General features: G+C 40.0%; 1 protein-coding gene across 1 annotated transcript in view; it reads right to left on the minus strand.

Moving 5' to 3' along the window:
* Window positions 1-242: 242 nt before the first annotated feature.
* LOC139742901 (E3 ubiquitin-protein ligase SMURF2-like) overlaps window positions 243-19388 on the minus strand; it is a 78878-nt gene continuing 59732 nt past the window's right edge. Inside the window, exons 6-16 of the mRNA XM_071653410.1 lie at window positions 11996-12079; window positions 11110-11453; window positions 10003-10249; window positions 9160-9310; window positions 8528-8746; window positions 7600-7778; window positions 6625-6762; window positions 5621-5741; window positions 4741-4942; window positions 3876-3960; window positions 243-3190 (exon numbers count right to left, since the gene is read on the minus strand). Coding sequence (XP_071509511.1) covers window positions 3091-3190; window positions 3876-3960; window positions 4741-4942; window positions 5621-5741; window positions 6625-6762; window positions 7600-7778; window positions 8528-8746; window positions 9160-9310; window positions 10003-10249; window positions 11110-11453; window positions 11996-12079 — 1870 coding nt within the window. The 3' untranslated portion in view covers window positions 243-3090. The remainder of the gene's footprint in view (window positions 3191-3875; window positions 3961-4740; window positions 4943-5620; window positions 5742-6624; window positions 6763-7599; window positions 7779-8527; window positions 8747-9159; window positions 9311-10002; window positions 10250-11109; window positions 11454-11995; window positions 12080-19388) is intronic.

Genomic DNA, 19388 nt, shown 5'->3' on the forward strand with positions numbered 1-19388 from the left:
CAAAAACCTGGCTACTTCTGAGAGGAAAAGCTGCTGCACATGTACCTCACTGTACATAGATTTTTGTTTGATATTTTAACTTGTTCAGTGTGAAAACACAACAATAAGAGGAGTGTGAAACAACAGTGCTAGTCAGTCACAATGCTAATTCATATCAGACACTTCATCCTTTGTTGCATACACACATAGACACACAAACTCACAATAGGTACATTGTTAGAGTACCCTGTTGCTTTCTCCCATAGACTAACACTCCAACAAAGTCAATTTTAACCCCCACAGTGCTGAATAAATAAACTGAAATATCAGATGAATATCCCAATAACGAGCCTCTATCTTGTTCATCCACCACCCAAACACCCATACACACACACACAAAGACAGTGTATGATGAAGCAAAAACTCTTTATAATTGCAAAACATCTGCACTTTTTTGTGTGCAGCAGTAAACAGTAATCCAGTTAGTCTCTAACCTCTTCAGTGCACCTCAACATGGGCTTGATGGTCAGGAGGACAAAGGTAGATCACATGATCTGTCATGTGACCAGCTGCAGACCTAGCTGTCCTATGGGGTGTTGCAAGAAAGTTGCAATCAATTGCAAATAATTGCTAATTTTGAAACAACCATTCTGATTGGCTCAGGGTCTGCCCTTTTAAGAAGACATGCATGCAGCAATGATTTTGATTGGCCAGTAACAATCAGTTGCAACTTGCAATCGATTGCAACTTTCTTGCAACACCCCACTAGACTGAGCAAGTATTTTGTTTGTTTGTTTGTGGAATTCTTAAAGCAATTAGGCTGTTGAAGATTAGTCCCAAGTATCCTCGGGCACATGTCTTTGGGAAATGTGTGTTGTAGCAAAATCAGCCTGTCCTCAACGGGTTAAAATCAATGGACTTTGTGTTACTTTGTTATAACAAGCTGAAACGGGGAACCGAGCTATTTATCTGCACCACTTCACGGAGATTGCTAAAAACATCACAACTAATACATAACCTAAACTAAACATCCAGCAAACTTTTTCTGGTGACCTGTCTTCACAAAAGCCTGAAAAAGTTGTCAATCATTGATTTTATGAATATATCATTCTTATCTTCTCAATGATTTCCAACATACGTTCCAAGGCTCTATGATCTTATTCACCTTATTTCAAAAAGCCTACCACAGACACAGTTACAAAGCTAGTCATCAGATAAAATAGAAGGTCATTTTTCAGGTTTAGAAGCAGGGAAGTGTGCAGGGTTCAAGTATTTTGAAACATCAGGACAATTAGAAAAGCACCACAATGACATGCTTCAAAAATCTAACAAACAAAAGTTTCAAATGTCAAAATATTCTTAAACTATGGTAACAACAAGAAAAAACAAAAACAAAACATAGCTCATTTGGGGGCTGGGCAGGGAGTGTTTGGTCAATTTCGCCTGGGCACTGCTCTGTTGCAGCTTAAGTTTTAGCGCACAGTTAAACTTCTGGTCTCTTCTCACTTGTCCTACAAAATACACTCCAGGGCCCCGTTTTATCAAAAGATAAAATCGATTTTAAATTTCCTTACTACACATGCTGCCATAGACTTACATTTGAAATCAACTATATAATCAATTTTAACTCTTCATAAAACAGGGCCCTGGACTGAGTGACAATTTTCTGGGCTCCAATCTGATAGAGTGGAGGCAGTCGAGTTGATTTCTCCTCATTACCACATGATCACTACTCCTGAATGATGTACTCATTCCCAGCATCCACTGTCTGATGATGTGTACATCCAACAGGATGCAATCAAAGAACTCTTTGTCCTTTGATGGCCTAATTTGAAAAGCAGTCCCTCTCTTGGGCATCACTTCCAAATAAACTTATAAAAGAAATGCACCAAGACACTTAGCTAATCTCATTCTATTTTTGCACTGGGTAAAACAATACCATATCAGCCAGAAGTTTGCTTTATAAGTGTCAATGCTACACATGGTGTAGATAAGAAACTGGGTAGCTACATGCATCTCTAGTCTCTTTAAAGGCACACTGACCCAGCATTACAGTTGGCGCTGCTGGATTATTTCAATGCTTACATAGACAGCATGATCTGAACGTCTGAATAAAGCCGATTTGTACAGAGAGCATGTCGAAAACGGTAGAAATGTCAAAATCACGTTGTCTGTTGATTCGGCAGTTGTTTCCGGCTGGTTCAGCGTGCAGCAAATTATGCATTGCTATTGAACCTGTGCAAAAGATAGCACATGTGCTATCCGCCGGCGATCTACTATGATTGACAGTTAACTTGCTTTACATCGACAATCAACAGCTCCCTCTAAAATTCAGGCTCTATGTGCCTTTAATGGCCACTGGGTAAAACCATGGTCCTGTTCCAATCAAAATTCATCCATGAGCCTCATGAAAAAAACAAAACCAGAAAATAAATAAATTAAAGCAAATCAAAATTGAAATTAATATCAAATGATAACTCTCTCAGAAGAATATCTATTATCCATTCAAAAAAAATCACTTCTCATATAAAGTTAGCAGACCACTTGTCTGCTCATGAAATCTTCATGTTTTTTTCTTGAACATTCATCCCTCAATTTGCACCAGATGCTGGTCAAAATAGGAAATATTGGATACAAAGACTGAACCCTTCCTTATTTCACTGTCTGAACACATCACCTGGGAGTCTTCTCCCCTTCACTTCTGGAGGATCAATTCACACCAGAAAACTGATCTCGACAGAGGAAGCACATCTAGTCTCACAGAGAGAACAAGCTCTGGCAATCCACATAGAGCAACACGTGTGAACTCTCCCTCTTTAAACACGACTTAAATGGCGATCAAACCTGTCAGGAATACAAAATACAACCGACGACAGCATTAATGCAAAACAAAAACACATGTCAAAAGAACTGTTCCGCTGTCTGATTAAGGAGCACTTCATTTTGTGTTGTTTGTTGTAGTGTTCAGTTTTTCACAGGAGGTCGCACTTGCTTTCCTTGAGAACGCACCACTTGCGTGTTTTGTCCACACATTTTCACAGCACGTGATTACATGCTATGAGGGTTCTCCCTTTTCCGTTTCCCTTCGTGCCTGGATTTGAGGGCAAGCCATCACTCTCCGGTGAATCCACATGTTTCTTCCACTGCACACGTGAGCTTGTCCAGAAACTTGGAGTAGTTTTCATACGGTGGGATGTCCAAGCGATTGAAGCTGGGTAGGATACCAAAGGGAGATTTGTCAGTGAGGCAAGCATTTGTACAAATTGAGACAATTCTAGGCATATCATTGCTAAATCATCTTCAGATTCAGGATCAATTTAAATGAGACACTCTTGGCATCAAGTTATCAACATGCATTACTCAAGCTGGGTCTTTTTGCCCCTCACATCACTTAGTACAACCGATTCTATTATCTAACTAGAATTTGATATTTAACACTGCGGCCACACCATCTTTCATTAACTAAGTTTAAATTTTATGGTCTTTGGACATCATGCACCCTATATGAAGTCAGGTCAGTCCATTAAAAAGAACATCTAAAGTTTTATTAGCGATGTGTCTTCTTCTTTCCCAACTTGAAATTATCATATTTATATCCTACGATCTGAGGCTACCATCTTCGACATGTTAAGTCAATAATGGCAGTCTCATTGATGCATGCCTACCGCTGCATGAACCTGATTTCACAATATTGTCAGAATAAAGAAATATCTCTCAAAACTGAGTATCACTTAAGAATGAAAGAATTGAAAATAAGTCTGTGGTATTTTCTTGTTCCCAGGGATACCAGACCTGCTCATTTTCTTTACTTCATCTGATGTGGATTGTGCCCCTACAGAAATGCCCGCTCCCCTTCCCCTCCCCTTACTACGTAGATGGTCAAACTGCAAACTTACCACGTGTGGGCCTTAGGGAGGAGGTCTGTGTTTGCATCTATCAGGTGGATGGTAAAGAGTCTAGGACTCATGGCACCTGTGGAACCTGATAAAAAGGGGAGAAATTGTCTTAGTGACTGTCTGATACTGTATACATCCTGAGGTTTTAATTTGCACGAATTTCACATGTCGTGTACTATTCGCAAATTTACAAACAAGCACATTATTAACTCTGACTTTCACATGAATGAAACTTGCAGGTCTCTTTTCATTGCTGCGCTCTACGATCAAGAATTTCACCGGTCATGAAATTGTTGGGAAGTCCCCACTTTCAAAAAATTAGACTTGCAAAATGTATGGTGTATACAGTATTCAACTGTGATGTAGGGTTCTTCACACACATTAAGTGGGCTAACTGTTGATGCACAGATTTCATAGAACACTGATAGGCACATCAAAATATTCACTAATGGGTTGAAATTGGAAGCATTTGTATTGACTGCAACATCCTCTTTTTCCTAAATCTTTTGAACGCTAACAAACAAAAGATTTGTAAAAGTCACCTCTTAGAGCAATCAAAAATGTTGGGAAACTTAGTGGTAAATAATCTTGTTTCACTTGATGGCCCTTTGTTTCTCTGAATGTTTATGAAGAGGGATTTACCATGCCTGCAACTAACACACATTGAAAACACTGGACTACTGATACTTCAATGAATTTTACAGCCTGTTGCAAACACAGACAATCATTGTGATGTGGGTTTTGTTTGTTACCCTTTTAGACTAAAATCACAAATATTAGTTCTGACAACATACTGCCTACAGTGACACTTCCTGGCGGGGACATAAAAAGGGAAAGAAACAAAAAAGTTGGGAAAGATATCTACCTTGTAGAGCCTTGAATCCCTCTAGAGGGACTTTGGATGTTCCTGTGACAAACTGGAGTAGCCGCGCCCTCTTTTCCTCATCAAAAGAATCCACTGCCTGCCAGAACCATTTGACAATGCTGGTGTCTGGTGAGCAGTTCTTCAGTCTGGTGTTGGCCTTCCAGTCCTCAACATCAATCTTGCCGAGACCGTTGATGAGAAGCTGTGTGGCAAAATTATATAAAGTATTCAATGATGAGAGAGAGATGAAGGAGCATGAGGAAGATATGAGGGAGAGATGAGAGAGAGGTAGATGTAGGAACATAAGAGAGAGATAAGGGAGAGATATGGAAGAGATGAAGGAGAAACATGGAAGAGAAGAGGGAGAGATATGGGAGAGATGAGAGAAAGATGAGGAGAGATGAGGAGAGATAAAAGGCATGAGGGAAAGATGAGGGAGAGATGAGGGAGAGATGAGGGAGAAATGAGAGAGAGATGTGGGATGTGGGAGAGATATGGGAGAGATATAGGAGAGATGAGGGAGAGATGAGGGAGAGATGAGGGAGAGATGAGGGAGAGATGAGGGAGAGATGAGGGAGAGATGAGAGAGAGATGAGGGAGAGATATGGGATGTGGGAGAGATATGGGAGAGATGAGGGAGAGATATGAGGGAGAGATATGAGGGAGATGAAGGACAGATGAGAAGAGATGAGAGGAAGAGAGATCAGAGAAATACACGAATGGAGGGAACATTTGCTAATGTCATGATAATCACACAAATGCCAATTCTGTATGAGGTCTGCAACCTGAAAGACTTTCAACAGATTTTGGGCACAGCTAGAATGACAACACTTTGAAGATATATAGCATGTTATCCGCCAGACAGGCAACATGGGCTCACCTCTAGCTCCCTCTCATCAAAGGGTCTGAGCAGCCTGGGTGGGATGAGTTCATGGAAGCCCTTCTGCAGGGCCAGGAACTGGGGTTCAATCCCCCGCAGGAAGCGCCACTGGACAAAGAGTCTGTGGGCAAAGAAGAAAACATTGCTATCACATTTATGATTAACATTTTTTAATGACAACATATTCATTTGAATTAGGATACCTGGGAATATAGGCGCTAAAGAATGCAACCACACACAAAAAAGAGGCATTAGATTCAAGTCAAATAAGACAAGATAAAGCCATGACTGCTTAGTTTTAGACACATGATGGGAAAACAGAATAAAATGCCACAAATTCCATCACTTCCCTAAAATACAATGATCATAGTTTTGCTCCCAGGCTCACGAATATATGGCCATGTCTAGAGTGTTTCTGCACATTCCATGGGCAATGAATATGATGTTTTCTATACATACAACAGTGCTAACCCCAACACCAAATTTGAAATGACATGTTGATACTTCCTGGGGGACGGTGCTAGCCAATGGGGAAAAAGCATGTAACTCACCAAATAATACAGTGGAGTTTGGTTCAGAAGACGACATTCAACACCGGGCCCAACCCCAGCTAGTGGACCTTCCTCATAGTTTTTGAGGTCAACCTAAATACACCACCTGACCCCACTGGTGTATTGCAAGTGCTAGTTTTGAAACAACACTAACACCAGCACTAGCACCAAGCTTGAAATCATCCATGGTCTTTGTGGCCTATTTTGCTTAGCTGGTGATATACTGTAAAGCAAACAACGTTCCCGGCAAGAAATTTTCACAAATTGGAGCTGACAGCCTTTTCCATGGCATGAACTTTTTTTGTGAGTTGCCAGTGGCATCCAATTCATTATAGTGTAGACAAAAACCTTGCATGCATTTTATTTTCGCAAATCTTGGCTCTCGCGAAATTTGCAACAATAAAATGCACGCGAACATTTCTGGTTTTACAGTAAGACAGAGGGCAGACTTACTTGACATATTTCCTCTTGTTCTCCTCTGTGACTGGGATGCTGATGCCGTTGGGTTTGAGTTCATGTACCTGCATCTGTCCAAATGAGTTGTGTTCCACTGCAAAGGTGTTCTCTAACACATCCGTAATGTCGTTCTCCCTGTATTAGTATGACAATGTACACGAAACACACAATAGCATTGTTGAGTACGAGAAAACACCATCTAGGCAGGTGAATTAGGATTGGCTAATACTTGTTGACCTGTGAGGATGACAAACCTCTTCCATTGAGAAATTTTGCATAAAAGCATATTTCAATTCAACCAGATGTGATCTTGCTCTCTCATTTACAAGAGTTGAAATTAATGTAGATCCATGTTCCTCTATCACAATTTTGCAATATCTATTTAACTCATTATATCAAGACTTACTTTCTTCCTTCTCTGATGTCTTAGTTGTAGTTTACTTTCAGCATTACTTTACGAATATACAATCACAGCTGTGAACATAATTCACTGGATATATTCACTTCACTTGCTTCATTTTGCACACATGAAATTATCCTGCTCCTTACACAGTTTGATTGATATCAAAAGTTGTGCTGCAACAAATTGTTATCAAATGTCGCCCTCTGTATTTTCAAAGATCGCAACTGCCGATTTGAAATTTTTACAAACATACTGGGGAAAAAAAGAAACCATTGGGACCGGTGGATCAGCAGTTGTAATTTTCAAAAATAACAGGGGATGACAATTAACAACAATCTGTTATATCTCATCTTTCCCCCTCTGCATTTATAATCTTTTTCTGATAATAATAGTTGCTTTAGCAAACACCCCTCAACACTGAATGCACACAAACAATAATCTTTTGGATTCAAACCACATAGGGCCTACTGAACTCGGTAGCCCCTCTGTATGGGGCTTAAATCAAGAAAGAATGTTGCCTGTTGGGCAGAATCATGAGAGAATGTCGCCCTCTGTTGGCAGCTACTCACAGCATCCAGATAAGGCTGCGGTAGACCTCTGGGTCCACCGTCTCCATGTCCTCCAGGCTGACTGGCTTGCCCAACAGCTGCTTGTAGAACGGCATGGTGAAGCCCCCGTCGATGTAGTGACCATGGAAGATAGCCAGACCGATGACCCGCCCGACGAAGTGAAAGTAGGACAAGTGCTCCTGTGTGGGAGAGAGAGAGGGGAGAGAGGTGTTGACAGAATGCAAACTGAAGACGTGTCAAAGACCTACCACTCCAACTCATTAATTTCATATCCAACAAAGATTACATTTGCATTATAGTAGGGCAACATGTGGAGAAAAAATGCTGAATAAACTACCCACTAGACTGGATACAAAAGATGACGGTGCTACGTTTCAATACTGCATAAGCTGTAATTTTCGCGAGGGTTTAATTTTCGTGAATTTTGCGACTCACTTTTGTACAGCAAATTTAACAACACGCGAAAATGTTACTGTGCGTCATGGTAATAGTGCACTTGCGATAGATTCGGTGTCATTTGCAAAAGCAACATCTTGCGAAAATGTCCATGACCTCCTCATTCGCGAAAATATCTGTACCATGACAGCTTATACAGTATTCACTGGTATGCACATCGAAACAGCAAATTTTTCCTTGTCTCACTGATGAGTAAATGTACAGTACCTTAGATCACTGAGTATGACAATCAAACATAACACTGCACAGCTGCAGAAGTCCATTTCAGGACCCACAGTAGTTAGGACAAGTCTCACTGATGAGTAAAGTTGCTTGCACAAACACACACTTAGATGGTCAACAGAAGGATGATATTCAAGAGGATGAATTCACATTTTTTGAACATGATGATAAGTCAAGGGCATCAATTACAACTTCAAGTCATCTTTCGCAAACAGAGAAAAGCTTGCCGCAGGTGACCAACGATTCTTACCGGGTTGACACCTGAATCAGGGTTGATCTGTAGGGTGTAGATGTCATCCCGCGAGTACTGGAAGAGACCGTAGTAAGGGTTCAGCATCTCGTGGGAGAGGAGGTAGAGCCACTCCCTAGTAATGCCCCCATAGTCCAGCCCCTCCTCCGACTTGAATTTGATGGCCAGCCTCTTTCTCAGGTCCTTGGGTTTTAGCTTCATGATCTGCCGGTATGACTCCTGTATGTGAAAGAGAATCATGATAGGGCCATAGTATTAATAAAGGATCCAAAGATATTACCATCAAATTTATACTTTTCACAGGAAACTCACTTTTATCATTACAAACAGTCACATAAGTGATATAGTAAGGCAGGTTAACTGATAATAATAAACATGGAAACTGAAATATATGTATCAAGGGTTCCCGGCAACTGCAATATTCCATGACTACTTGCAGAAACCAGTGGGAGGTTCTGAGCTAAAATTTGACCAGCACTCTTCAGATGATCATATATATATTATGTTATCTTCAGAACCAAACTTTGTATAACCTCAGACAAGTTAAAGAAGAGTGCTACCACCCTCACAGAGAAATTTAGCAGAGTCATACCCCTGGGCAAAAACACACTTCTGTCTGTTAGAATGCTCACCTCAAAGATGTTTTCCCTGGACACCTCTATCCTGCAGTGACCGGTCTGAGGCTGGACTGTGGCCAGTTCGGCATGCAGCAGCTTGATCTTCTGGACCAGGTCCCGTTTGTATTTGGGGACCGGTGACGAGTCCATGCTATTGCCATTAACTCTGTGGGCCCCAAAAGAGAAATATGCATTATGATGTCAATTCAATAGAAGCAAGTGTCCTATCTATAATGGGAGTGCATGTACAAAACCAATGCCAGCAGTGACCGGCTTTAGAACTGCATCATACTCTTGCTTTGAATTTAGCCATTCTTGGACTGACTTTGCATCTAGCCACAATATCTGCCATTGAATATTTGGGAGGCATTTTCTGTAGAGCAAACAAACAAAAAAATAATGACTTGCCAAACTTCCCACGTCCATTCAGACACTCAGCATCACGTGTCAGGCTCAATGGTTTGAACTCATTACATTTTCCTGTAACATGATCAGGTTTATGACGAAACAAATGATCTATTCTGTTCATACTACTTGAAGAATTTGAGCCAAATGGAGAAGCTGTAAGATGAACTCTAAACTAAATGGACGGAATCTTCCACTAGAGATGTGAAAGTGGAATAAAAACATAATGGCTAAAAAAAAACTACTGGTAATTCAATAATATTTGTCTCTCACTTCCACATTACCATTTATACACAGCATAAATATTTCAATTGGTTGTTATTATAGGTGACAAAGGAGATTAATGAAGCAACAAAAACATGCAGTAAGTGGTACTCTTGTAGAATTCTGAGAACCAAGCTTCATAGCTGTGATATCTCACGTGAGGGAGCAGCACTCAGGCATAGGACTTACTTTGAAATTGCCCTGTTGATGATGTTGGCATCTAGCCGTGGGTCGGTGAACTGCGTGGTCCTGTTGTTGTGGTCCACGAAGTAGACGCGCCCCGTGGCAGTGTGGCGTATCTCCCAGCCGGCCGGCAGACCTCCAAGGTCGGCCTCGTTGATGTGGAGGTCGCGGGGCATCCGTGGGTCGTGCCACGTGCTGACCCCTGTACTCGTGTCCAGGAAGTATACCTGGCCCTGTGCAGTGGTTCTTTGCTCTGAAAATTTTAAAACATGAATGACAACTCCATCATTACTGGTGATATGTCTGTACACGTGAAGACACACAACAGATTATATGCAATGCCAGCTGAGGTTAATACATTGTATAAGGTTGCACAGTGTTAAAGGGATCATTTAGTTTTGGTTGAGACCTAATTTCAGGTTTCTAACATTTTTTTGATGAGATAATGAGAAACCTCTTCTGAAATATGAAAGAGCATGTAATTCTATGAGGAATTCAACGTTTATTTGATGAAAATTGGTTTTGAAATGGCTGAGATATCCAAAACCGAGCGATTCTAATAAAGTGTGGAACCCACATTTTATTACGATCGCTTTGCTTTTCTTTGTTTTTGAATGTTTCAGTCATTCTGAACCCGATTTTCATCAAATAAACTTTGAATTCCTCTTAAAATGGTATGCTCTGTACTATTTCATAATTGTTTTCTTGGTATTTCGCAAAAAGTTAAAAGCCCAATTCTCATCTCCACCAATACTGTACCATCCCTTTAACACACAACTCTGTCCTGAGGCAATCTCCTACCTCAGCTGTAATATGTCTACAATAAACAGTAAAATATTTACTTTTGTGAGCCCCAACTTGCTTCCCTGATCATACTTTTTGTATTATATGTCAACTGTATCATTACATGTAAATGTATGTTATGTAACTGTTATTGTGATTTTCATTTGGCTGAATGAATAATAATAATAATAATAATAGCAATAATAATTATTTGATTGGCTGCCATGTCACTTCCACTTCCATTCTTAGAGCATTTCATGCTCCCACAAACATCTACATCACACTTTAATGGGGATGTAGGGGAGAAACAAACAGTGCTGGTGGACTTACCGTAACCCTCAGGCAAGTCAATGACGCGATGCAGGGTGGAGCGGTTCATGTAGTTACGCATCCGAGAGGACTGCCGCCGGTAGTGCCTCTCTAAGGCCTGCAGTGCTTCTTCCCCGTACACATCCCGCCGACTCGCCGCCCCAGACCGCCCCCTGGGACCCTCCTCACTACCACTGCTGTTACTAACCCCCTTTCCTCCCCCTCCCCCTTCACTGCTGGAGCTGGGTCGGCCCTGGTGGTGGTGATGGTGGTTGTGGTGGGATGCTGGGCGGTGGTGGTAGTGGTGACCGTTGGCATGGGCTGACGTTCGTGATAACGGAGCTTGTGAGTACTCTGTGGCAGGTCTATGGAGAAAACCACAAAGCCCACAATGATGAACAAAGAAACACTCACATATGAAACTACATGTTTTTCACCTTAACCTGTAATTACAACAACCAGTCTATAAAACTAGGAAACTAATTTTACGATTTACTGTGAATTTTTTGTCATCATTTACCACGTCGGAGAATTTAATTAAAAATCTAGATGTATGAAACATAATACACCAATAAAAATTGCTGAGGTTTCATATAAACTAAACTGACATAAATATTCCATAATGAAAATGAAAACCAGATTTCCAGACAAGGGACTACATTAGGTACCACAATCGATAGGCAAATTAAAGACAGACACAAATCATAAAGAGGAAATAAACTCAAACCTGTCTACATTAGTCAGGAAGAGAGCACATTACAGACATGAAGGAAGAAAACTAAATGTGAATTGCTTTGAAGAGATCAAGTTTAGAAGTCCTTCAAGATGTAAAGTGGTCTCAACAGCCATGTAGTCTACAATAGGATGATGTGACTGTCCTACTCGGAATCATTCATCTTCATCATACCTTGTTGGCCTATCCCACTGGGTGGTTCGTGTGAGGTGATTGACGTAGTATACTCTCCCTGAGGTGGATGTTCGCTCTTCCCATCTGAAAAAAGCAAAGCAAAGCAGGCATAAGAACAAATACTTTTTAGCGATAAACTGGAGCACTGAAATGATAAGGCATAAGAAAATGCAGTATATGCTGAAGTTCCATACAGGATGGAACATGACCTCAATAGAAAGTATACCCAACTTACAAAGACAATGAAGCACTTCAAACTGATTTTTATGTTAGTTTTGAAAACCTTCAGCCACAGGGCCCTGAATCTATGCTGCACATAAAAACAAGCAAGCACAAAAGTAGCAAATGTATTGAAAGAATAGAAACAGTCATAATTTGCTAGTTTGTTTGTTTGTTTGTTTTTAACACTGAAAAGCCTTTATTATCACATTCATTTAAATTGAAAGGTTTGCAAATATCTTTTGACATTGATGAACGCGTCTTGCCAGACTCTTTGTGTGATCTCCTTCTCTCCTCTTATCTCTATGGATAGAATCATTTGTGAAAACATCAGATGATGTTCAGTTTCTCAGCCTTCGGAACAAAACCAACATACTCATCAAAGCTGTTAGAAAGAGTTCTGCAGACACAATCTATATCTACAGCTATTCAAGAGGAAGACTTGTACCTCCCTATAGATATAGAATTAATATGTAATTCACTTAAACTTTGTACCTTCTAAAATTTGATGTTGTGCAAGTCAAGTCAAGCTCAGAAAATATCAGGATTAACCTTCCCTTTAAGTTCAATGACCTCTTTGTTCATGCACGAACAGTTTACAGGAATTGCCATTTTGTGCTAGAATGGTAAAATTTTCCCACGGTGTTGCTGTCAACAATAAAAATGGCTGTACTACCACAGAAAATAAAAGCAACAAATCATGCTTCACAAATTGTGAAGATGGGGAGGCGTGTTTGAAGACAATAGTGTTGTGAAAAATCTAAAATTCTATGTTCTTTGAGACTATCAGTTGATTTCTGTAGCCTGCTCTTCCCTTTTCTAGGTAGGGGAAATGGAGGTGGGGATGTATGATACCATGTGGCAGTATTCTCAAATCACAATGCTGGTATGATAGTACATGCTGCTTACATGATTGGCTCATCGCATTAAACTTTAACACAAGATTCACTTCCTCCTTTCAATGTGTCTGATAAATATCTTCCAGGTTTAAAACAGAAAGAAAACATAAAGTTGATTACAATGAATACAACTGTAGCTTCCCTGAAGGAACTACATGTATGTGAAATTTTCTCACGGTCTACTTGATGTACATAAATACAGCATGACACATGCTTTAGAGAGAAACATACACAAAGAAAATTATGTTCCATGTGTCTTCACAGTGAAATAACTGACGGTCCTTCTCAGTCAGTTACCCACACCAGAGGTATATTTCCATATGAAAATGATGCAAGAACATTCACTTTCGCTTTTTTTTCCTCCTATCATTCACAAACACTCCAAAGTAATCATTTCAAGGATTCTGCACACAAAGGCAACAGCATACTGCATATGCCATCTATTTTGCAAGAATAATATTTTGCAAATTAGGACATGCATGATAATTTTGCCAGAGGTTCTATTCATCATCAATCATATGAACAGAACGAGAAAGAAGTGAACGTATCATCAATTTTTTGCTTTTTTTTCAGCAAAAAATAGGATTTCCCATTCTGGAGATGACGGTGACAAGACATTTGCTCCTGTGACAATTGCTCCGGTCTTATTTTCACCAAGGAATTAGGTTAGGGTTAGGGTTGTGATATTGTGATTTGTGGTGGTTGGTTTTAACAGCATGCAAATTTTGACGATTGGGTAAAAACATTCAGTCAAATTTTGATGACCTTTGATATTGACCTTTCATCTGTCATCTCTGTGAAACTGATAGATTGATTCATTTCTATCTCTCTAACCAAATGATATCACCATTGTACACACATAAATGAATACATGGCTAGAAAACTATAATGTTCAACTAGAGTACAGTGACCTTTGACCTTGAATTCATCACCACTATCATGTTCATGCAAAAAATTGGCTCATTATTTCTACGCTTCCGAACACAATTCCATTACCACTGAACTGTGCCTATCCATCCTCACTTTCTCTCCATGCATGGCAGAAAAATTCAACAATGAAAACAAGACACAAAAGAGGAAAAACAAATAATATATACAGCCAAGAGGGACAATTCTTGGTGTAAAAGGCGGTAACATCTGACAACCACCTAAGTCATTTAAGTTTTGCATATAGTGTGTCAACAAAGACAGAAACCAATCAATAACTTCAGTAGTTTGCAGCAATTTGCCTAGAATGTCAGGCAAATTGTAATTTGATATGATAGTTAAAACAAGTGTTTCCTGTCAATCCAGCAATGGAAAGAATGAATTAAAAATGAAGTGGGTGATGGAGCCGCGCGGCACCATGAGACGGTCGGCAGTGACATCACCAGACGGTGGTGGTCACCGTGCCGTCATCTCGGTGCAACCACTTCAGGGAAGGCCGGCTCCATTTGGCACCAGTCGCTGTCTGATCATCCCTACTTCACACAGGCCAGGGTGAACACCCTTTCAGTTTGATCTCTAGCTAGCTAGCTGCTAAGCCAGCTAGCTAGCTGCTAAGCCAGCTAACAAGCACAGGGCTGTCCACAGTCAGTTTTGCAGCCCACACGGCAGTGGCGCGGGCCCGCCGTAATCCTCTCCCCACACTTGAACCGTGGGCGCCTCACGTCCCACCGGCGGTTAATGCCACTGTCCGTAGGTGTCTGCTACTTTGGCCGCAGGATTACTGCTGCTACTATGTCAATGCCAACACATGAGGAAGGTGACTTGTGCATCTACAATGCAGGAACCAGAATATTCTGGTTACGGTGTGACAGAGAACTTGGGGGCCATGTGCTATAAGCACCTTACAGTATGCACAGCAAGTGTATTTCATTTCATATCCCATTTTTTGTCCTTATTTATTGTCTCTTATCCACTACACAAATATTCATCGCTGACTGCAAAAAGGTTTTTAAAACTCATATTTGGAAGACTCTTTGTGGTTCAGGAGAGATGCTGTTGCCAAGATAGGCAAGCCAGGAGCAAATCAACAGCAACAAAAAAACAGCTCATTAATCATCCCAGATGATATTGATAAAGGCAGGATGAATGAAGAGTGACTAGACTCTGAACTATTGTGGTAAAGTGACAGTAAAAGTGAATTGATTATCAAAACAAAAAAAAATGTTTTGTATCTCATCAATAATGCAGTGTACATAGCAAAGGCCAAGCAGAATATAAAAAAAAAAACCTAACATTAAAAATGAGCAATGACTTCTTGCTGCTATACAATGACAGTGTAATGTGTCATGTCTCAGTGATTCTATGGATTCAGTGCCCTTTAATACATCCCTTGATAGTACAACGTACACACAGAACTGTGTCTCAGTACCATCTGGAGTTTTCTCACTACGCTGCAACACTTCCCCGAATTTCGTCTGACGAGCACACACACACACACACACACACACACACACACACAAACACACACATACACTCACACATACATGACATGAAGGTTTTCTTCCAGCGTTCTCTAGCCAGAGGCTAGGCACCAATTCAATTTAGTGTGGCCCCAATTAGAGGCTACAGCTGTTGTTGACCTAGGGGAGCAGACAACATCTGAACATTACTGTAGCTGTCACTATTGTATGCAGGTTGATGCGTAATGTGACTTCCACAATATCTCGACCTTCTTTCGACTCATTACTGAAAATAGTGACTGGTTTTAGTCCTCAAAGGGGCTACTAGCAGGGTCCAGAATTCGGACCTACCATTCCTTTAATATCATCGAACATTTTTGGTAAACAATTGTATTACTGGTCATATCATGAACTGTTACATATTGTTGGCCATAGGCCTATAGCACTGACATCATTTTTTTTTTCTATAGATTCATGCTGAGCATGGGATGCCTATTGCAAAGAAGAATGCGAGTAAAAGTCTTTCTAGGGTATCATTTCATAAGATCATGAGTAGTTAAGATGAAAACAGTCAGTGATTGGATAAGGATTAATGCAAAGCAGCAGGCCATTCATTAAAATGTTTCACCATTTTCTTATTCTATGCAATGCTGCAACCGGAGTATTTGTTGATTTGCATACTGCATGGAATAATGATTTGGGAATGCAGCATGTAATAAAATTAGGTGATACAAGGTCGGGTGGGCACTGTGCAAATGAGGCTCAAAAACTCTCATTAAATGATTTGTGCATAGCTGTGGGCTTGTTTGTGGCCCTGCCAAAATGGCTACAACTGATTCAAATTCTGGCTGATGTGAAAAACTCTAGTGCTCTGACTGACCTATAAAACAGATTATGACTTCTATTGTCTGAAGAATATTCTACTGGTAATCTCAGGGTTTGATTTTAGAAGCCATTGTTCCCTTGACTTTGTTAAACAACTTCTTTCCTCCCTGATGAGCATGATCAAACCTTTTGAATGGATCATGCTGTATATTCCCTACCATGCCAGTCAACATCTACCATGGTACTCTGGCTTACAAAACTTAGGTGGCCATTGTTGCCTTGGTCAATTGAAAAGTCCACAAAGCACTTTTCCCAAAATGGGCAGTGATCTTTACATGAAGAACTTTTCATGTAGTTTGAAGGAAAAACATGCCACCAAGCCACTGTTGTTGTGTACTTCACAGTAGTTACTATTAAGTTTTGATACTTACCAGTATAAGGTCCACGCAACTCTTGTCGGCGGGGAACCAGAAGGGCTTTAGTGGGTTATTTGTACCATGTTGTAAAGATCGATCTCCTCTACATTACGGTATCCATTTTAAACTATTTTCATTTTCAGTAAAATGTTAAAAATTATAAGTTATAACCACAAAGGCGGTATTTTACCTCATATATGGAACAAATAATTTACCCACTTTTGATTAAATGAACTTTTTATTTCACGAAAACTGAATGTTTCACTTTTATTTATGCTCAAATCTTAGAATGTGATCTAGTGCCCTTCTGGCACTCAGCTTATGATATCATCATACATCCTACGGCCTCTTGGGACTTGGCACTCATTTCACTGGACAAACTAGGTCAGAGAGATCCACTTTTGGCAGACCTTTCATCAGTTTGAAAGCAGAGTCAACTCTCCTCATAACTGTGACTAATATTTGGACTCCGGGAGAAATTTGTTTACAGCCCATTTAACTTTCTAAATTAAAGTTTGAATTGGCCGACTTGGATGAAGGTAAAAGTTACGGTATGAATGCTGTCAAAGTTAACTAACTTCCAGTTAACATAAATGCTCTTCACCACAATATTCTCTATGGTTTAGTTATTGGAAAAGTAAATAATCACCTGGCAGAGTGTCAGAGTTAGCAGACAGTGCTGGCATAGTTAGTTTTATTAATCAGGACATTAAATCTCATCTACAATGTATGACTGTTAGATTAGGAGTTAATTTGCTTCCACCAGGCATTGTAAACATACAGCCAAGCAACCACCCACTCACTATCCAGTAGTCTAGACAGTTATTACATCATCTATACATCTCCAATGACAGATCTGTTTTGTATATTGTATGTCAAACCTCATTTCTCTGTACTGGTGTGCATCAAAGTCCAAGTATTGTCTCACCGGGAAAAAAAGAATGTTTGGCTTTTTTTTCATTTTCTTTTTCATCTTCCCATAAGATGCAGGGTTCTCGCCAGGAATTTCTTCACGCTTGTCGGCATTCATGCGCGCTGTTCTGGGGGTGGGTACGGTAGGGGGGTTCCCCCTCCCGCGCGAAGCGCGGAAGCCTTCGCTAATGCTCAATACAACACAGATAAATCGCCGCTAAAATGCCACTAAATGCGACATTTTCACGGAGATGTAATGAACGTTGTGAGGGGCATATTCTCACAGAAACAATGCAGAAACTCCATACCTTTTGTTAGCGGCAGTTCCTAAATAATAAATGAAAGAGAAGTAGGTGCCGATGGTGGAGGTTCCGATTTCTTTTAGGCCTTTCCTGTTTCACTGTTGCACTAATTAGCCGTCTCTGCATCGCAACAACGCGCGCCGTGTTGCTTTCTCGCCGTCTGCTCGACCACGTGGTAGGCCTATTGCATGCAGATGCGCGAGAAGCGATCGAGAACTTTCGGGACATGGTTGCACTTTCCTTTCTGGGTATACTGCGGTAGTTTGGCCGTGACATCAAAGAGATATCATACAAAAATGTAATGATGGTCATTATTCCGAAGGTTTGTTTAATCATAAAATGAAACGATTCATGAGTACTTTGAAGGTTTGTAATCGAAAACAACAACAACACCAAAGGTCGGTACTACAGATGAATGTTCAAAATAAAACTGATTTCGTTCGAAGATTAACAAACATTTTTTCTTTTTTCTTTTCCGATCAACGAACCTTCAGAAAGGAATCTATCATCTATCATCGTGATTGCTTCAGAATAACAAACCTTCAGAATAAGAAAACACCCTTTTGGGGCCGTTGTTGTATTCCGAAATTATACTGGCAGAACATTCGAAATAACAAAACTGATTTCGTTTGGATATAAACGAATATTTTCTCCTTTATAATTTTTCTATTAACGATCATTCAGAATTAAGAATGTAGAGTATTATTTTGCCATTATTCTTTCGGAGCAACGAACCCTGAGGGTAAGAAAACTGTAACCGTTTTCATTGCTTCTTTATCGTTTTCCGATTAACGATCGTTCAGAATTAAGAATCTAAAGTATTATATCGTTATTCTTTGGCAGTAACGAACCTTCAGAGTAAAAGAAAACTGTAACCGTTTTGGGGCCGTCGTTTTATTCTGAAATTTCACTGACGGAAACGTTCGAAATAACAAAACTGATTTCGTTGTGAAATGAACGGACATTTTTAAAAATCATTTTCGGATTAACGAACTTTCAGAATAAGGAATATAGCATTATTTTTTTCATTAATCTGTCGGAGTAACGAACCCTAAGAGTAAGAAAAGTGCAACTGTTTTTTGGGCAGTTTTATTCCAAATTTCACTGGCAAAACGTTCAAAATGACGCACTGATTTCGTTTTGAAATTTACGGACATTTTTCTTTATTCAATTTTCGGTTAACGAACCTTCAGAATAAAGAATCTATTATTATTTCATCATTACTACTTCTGTCGGAATAACAGACCCTTATATAGAGTACGAAAACACGCTGTTTTGTGCCGTTGTTTTATTCCGAAATTTCACTGACAGAAACGTTCGAAATAACAAAACTGATTTCGTTGTGAAATGAACGGACATTTTTTCTTAATCATTTTTTGGATTAACGAACCTTCAGAATAAGGAATATAGCATTATTTTATCATTAATCTGTC

This window comes from Diadema antillarum, unplaced genomic scaffold (assembly GCF_040938485.1).
Source record: "Diadema antillarum isolate AM-2024a unplaced genomic scaffold, OU_Dant_1.0 seq00001036_RagTag, whole genome shotgun sequence".
Classification (NCBI taxonomy): Eukaryota; Metazoa; Echinodermata; class Echinoidea; order Diadematoida; family Diadematidae; genus Diadema; species Diadema antillarum.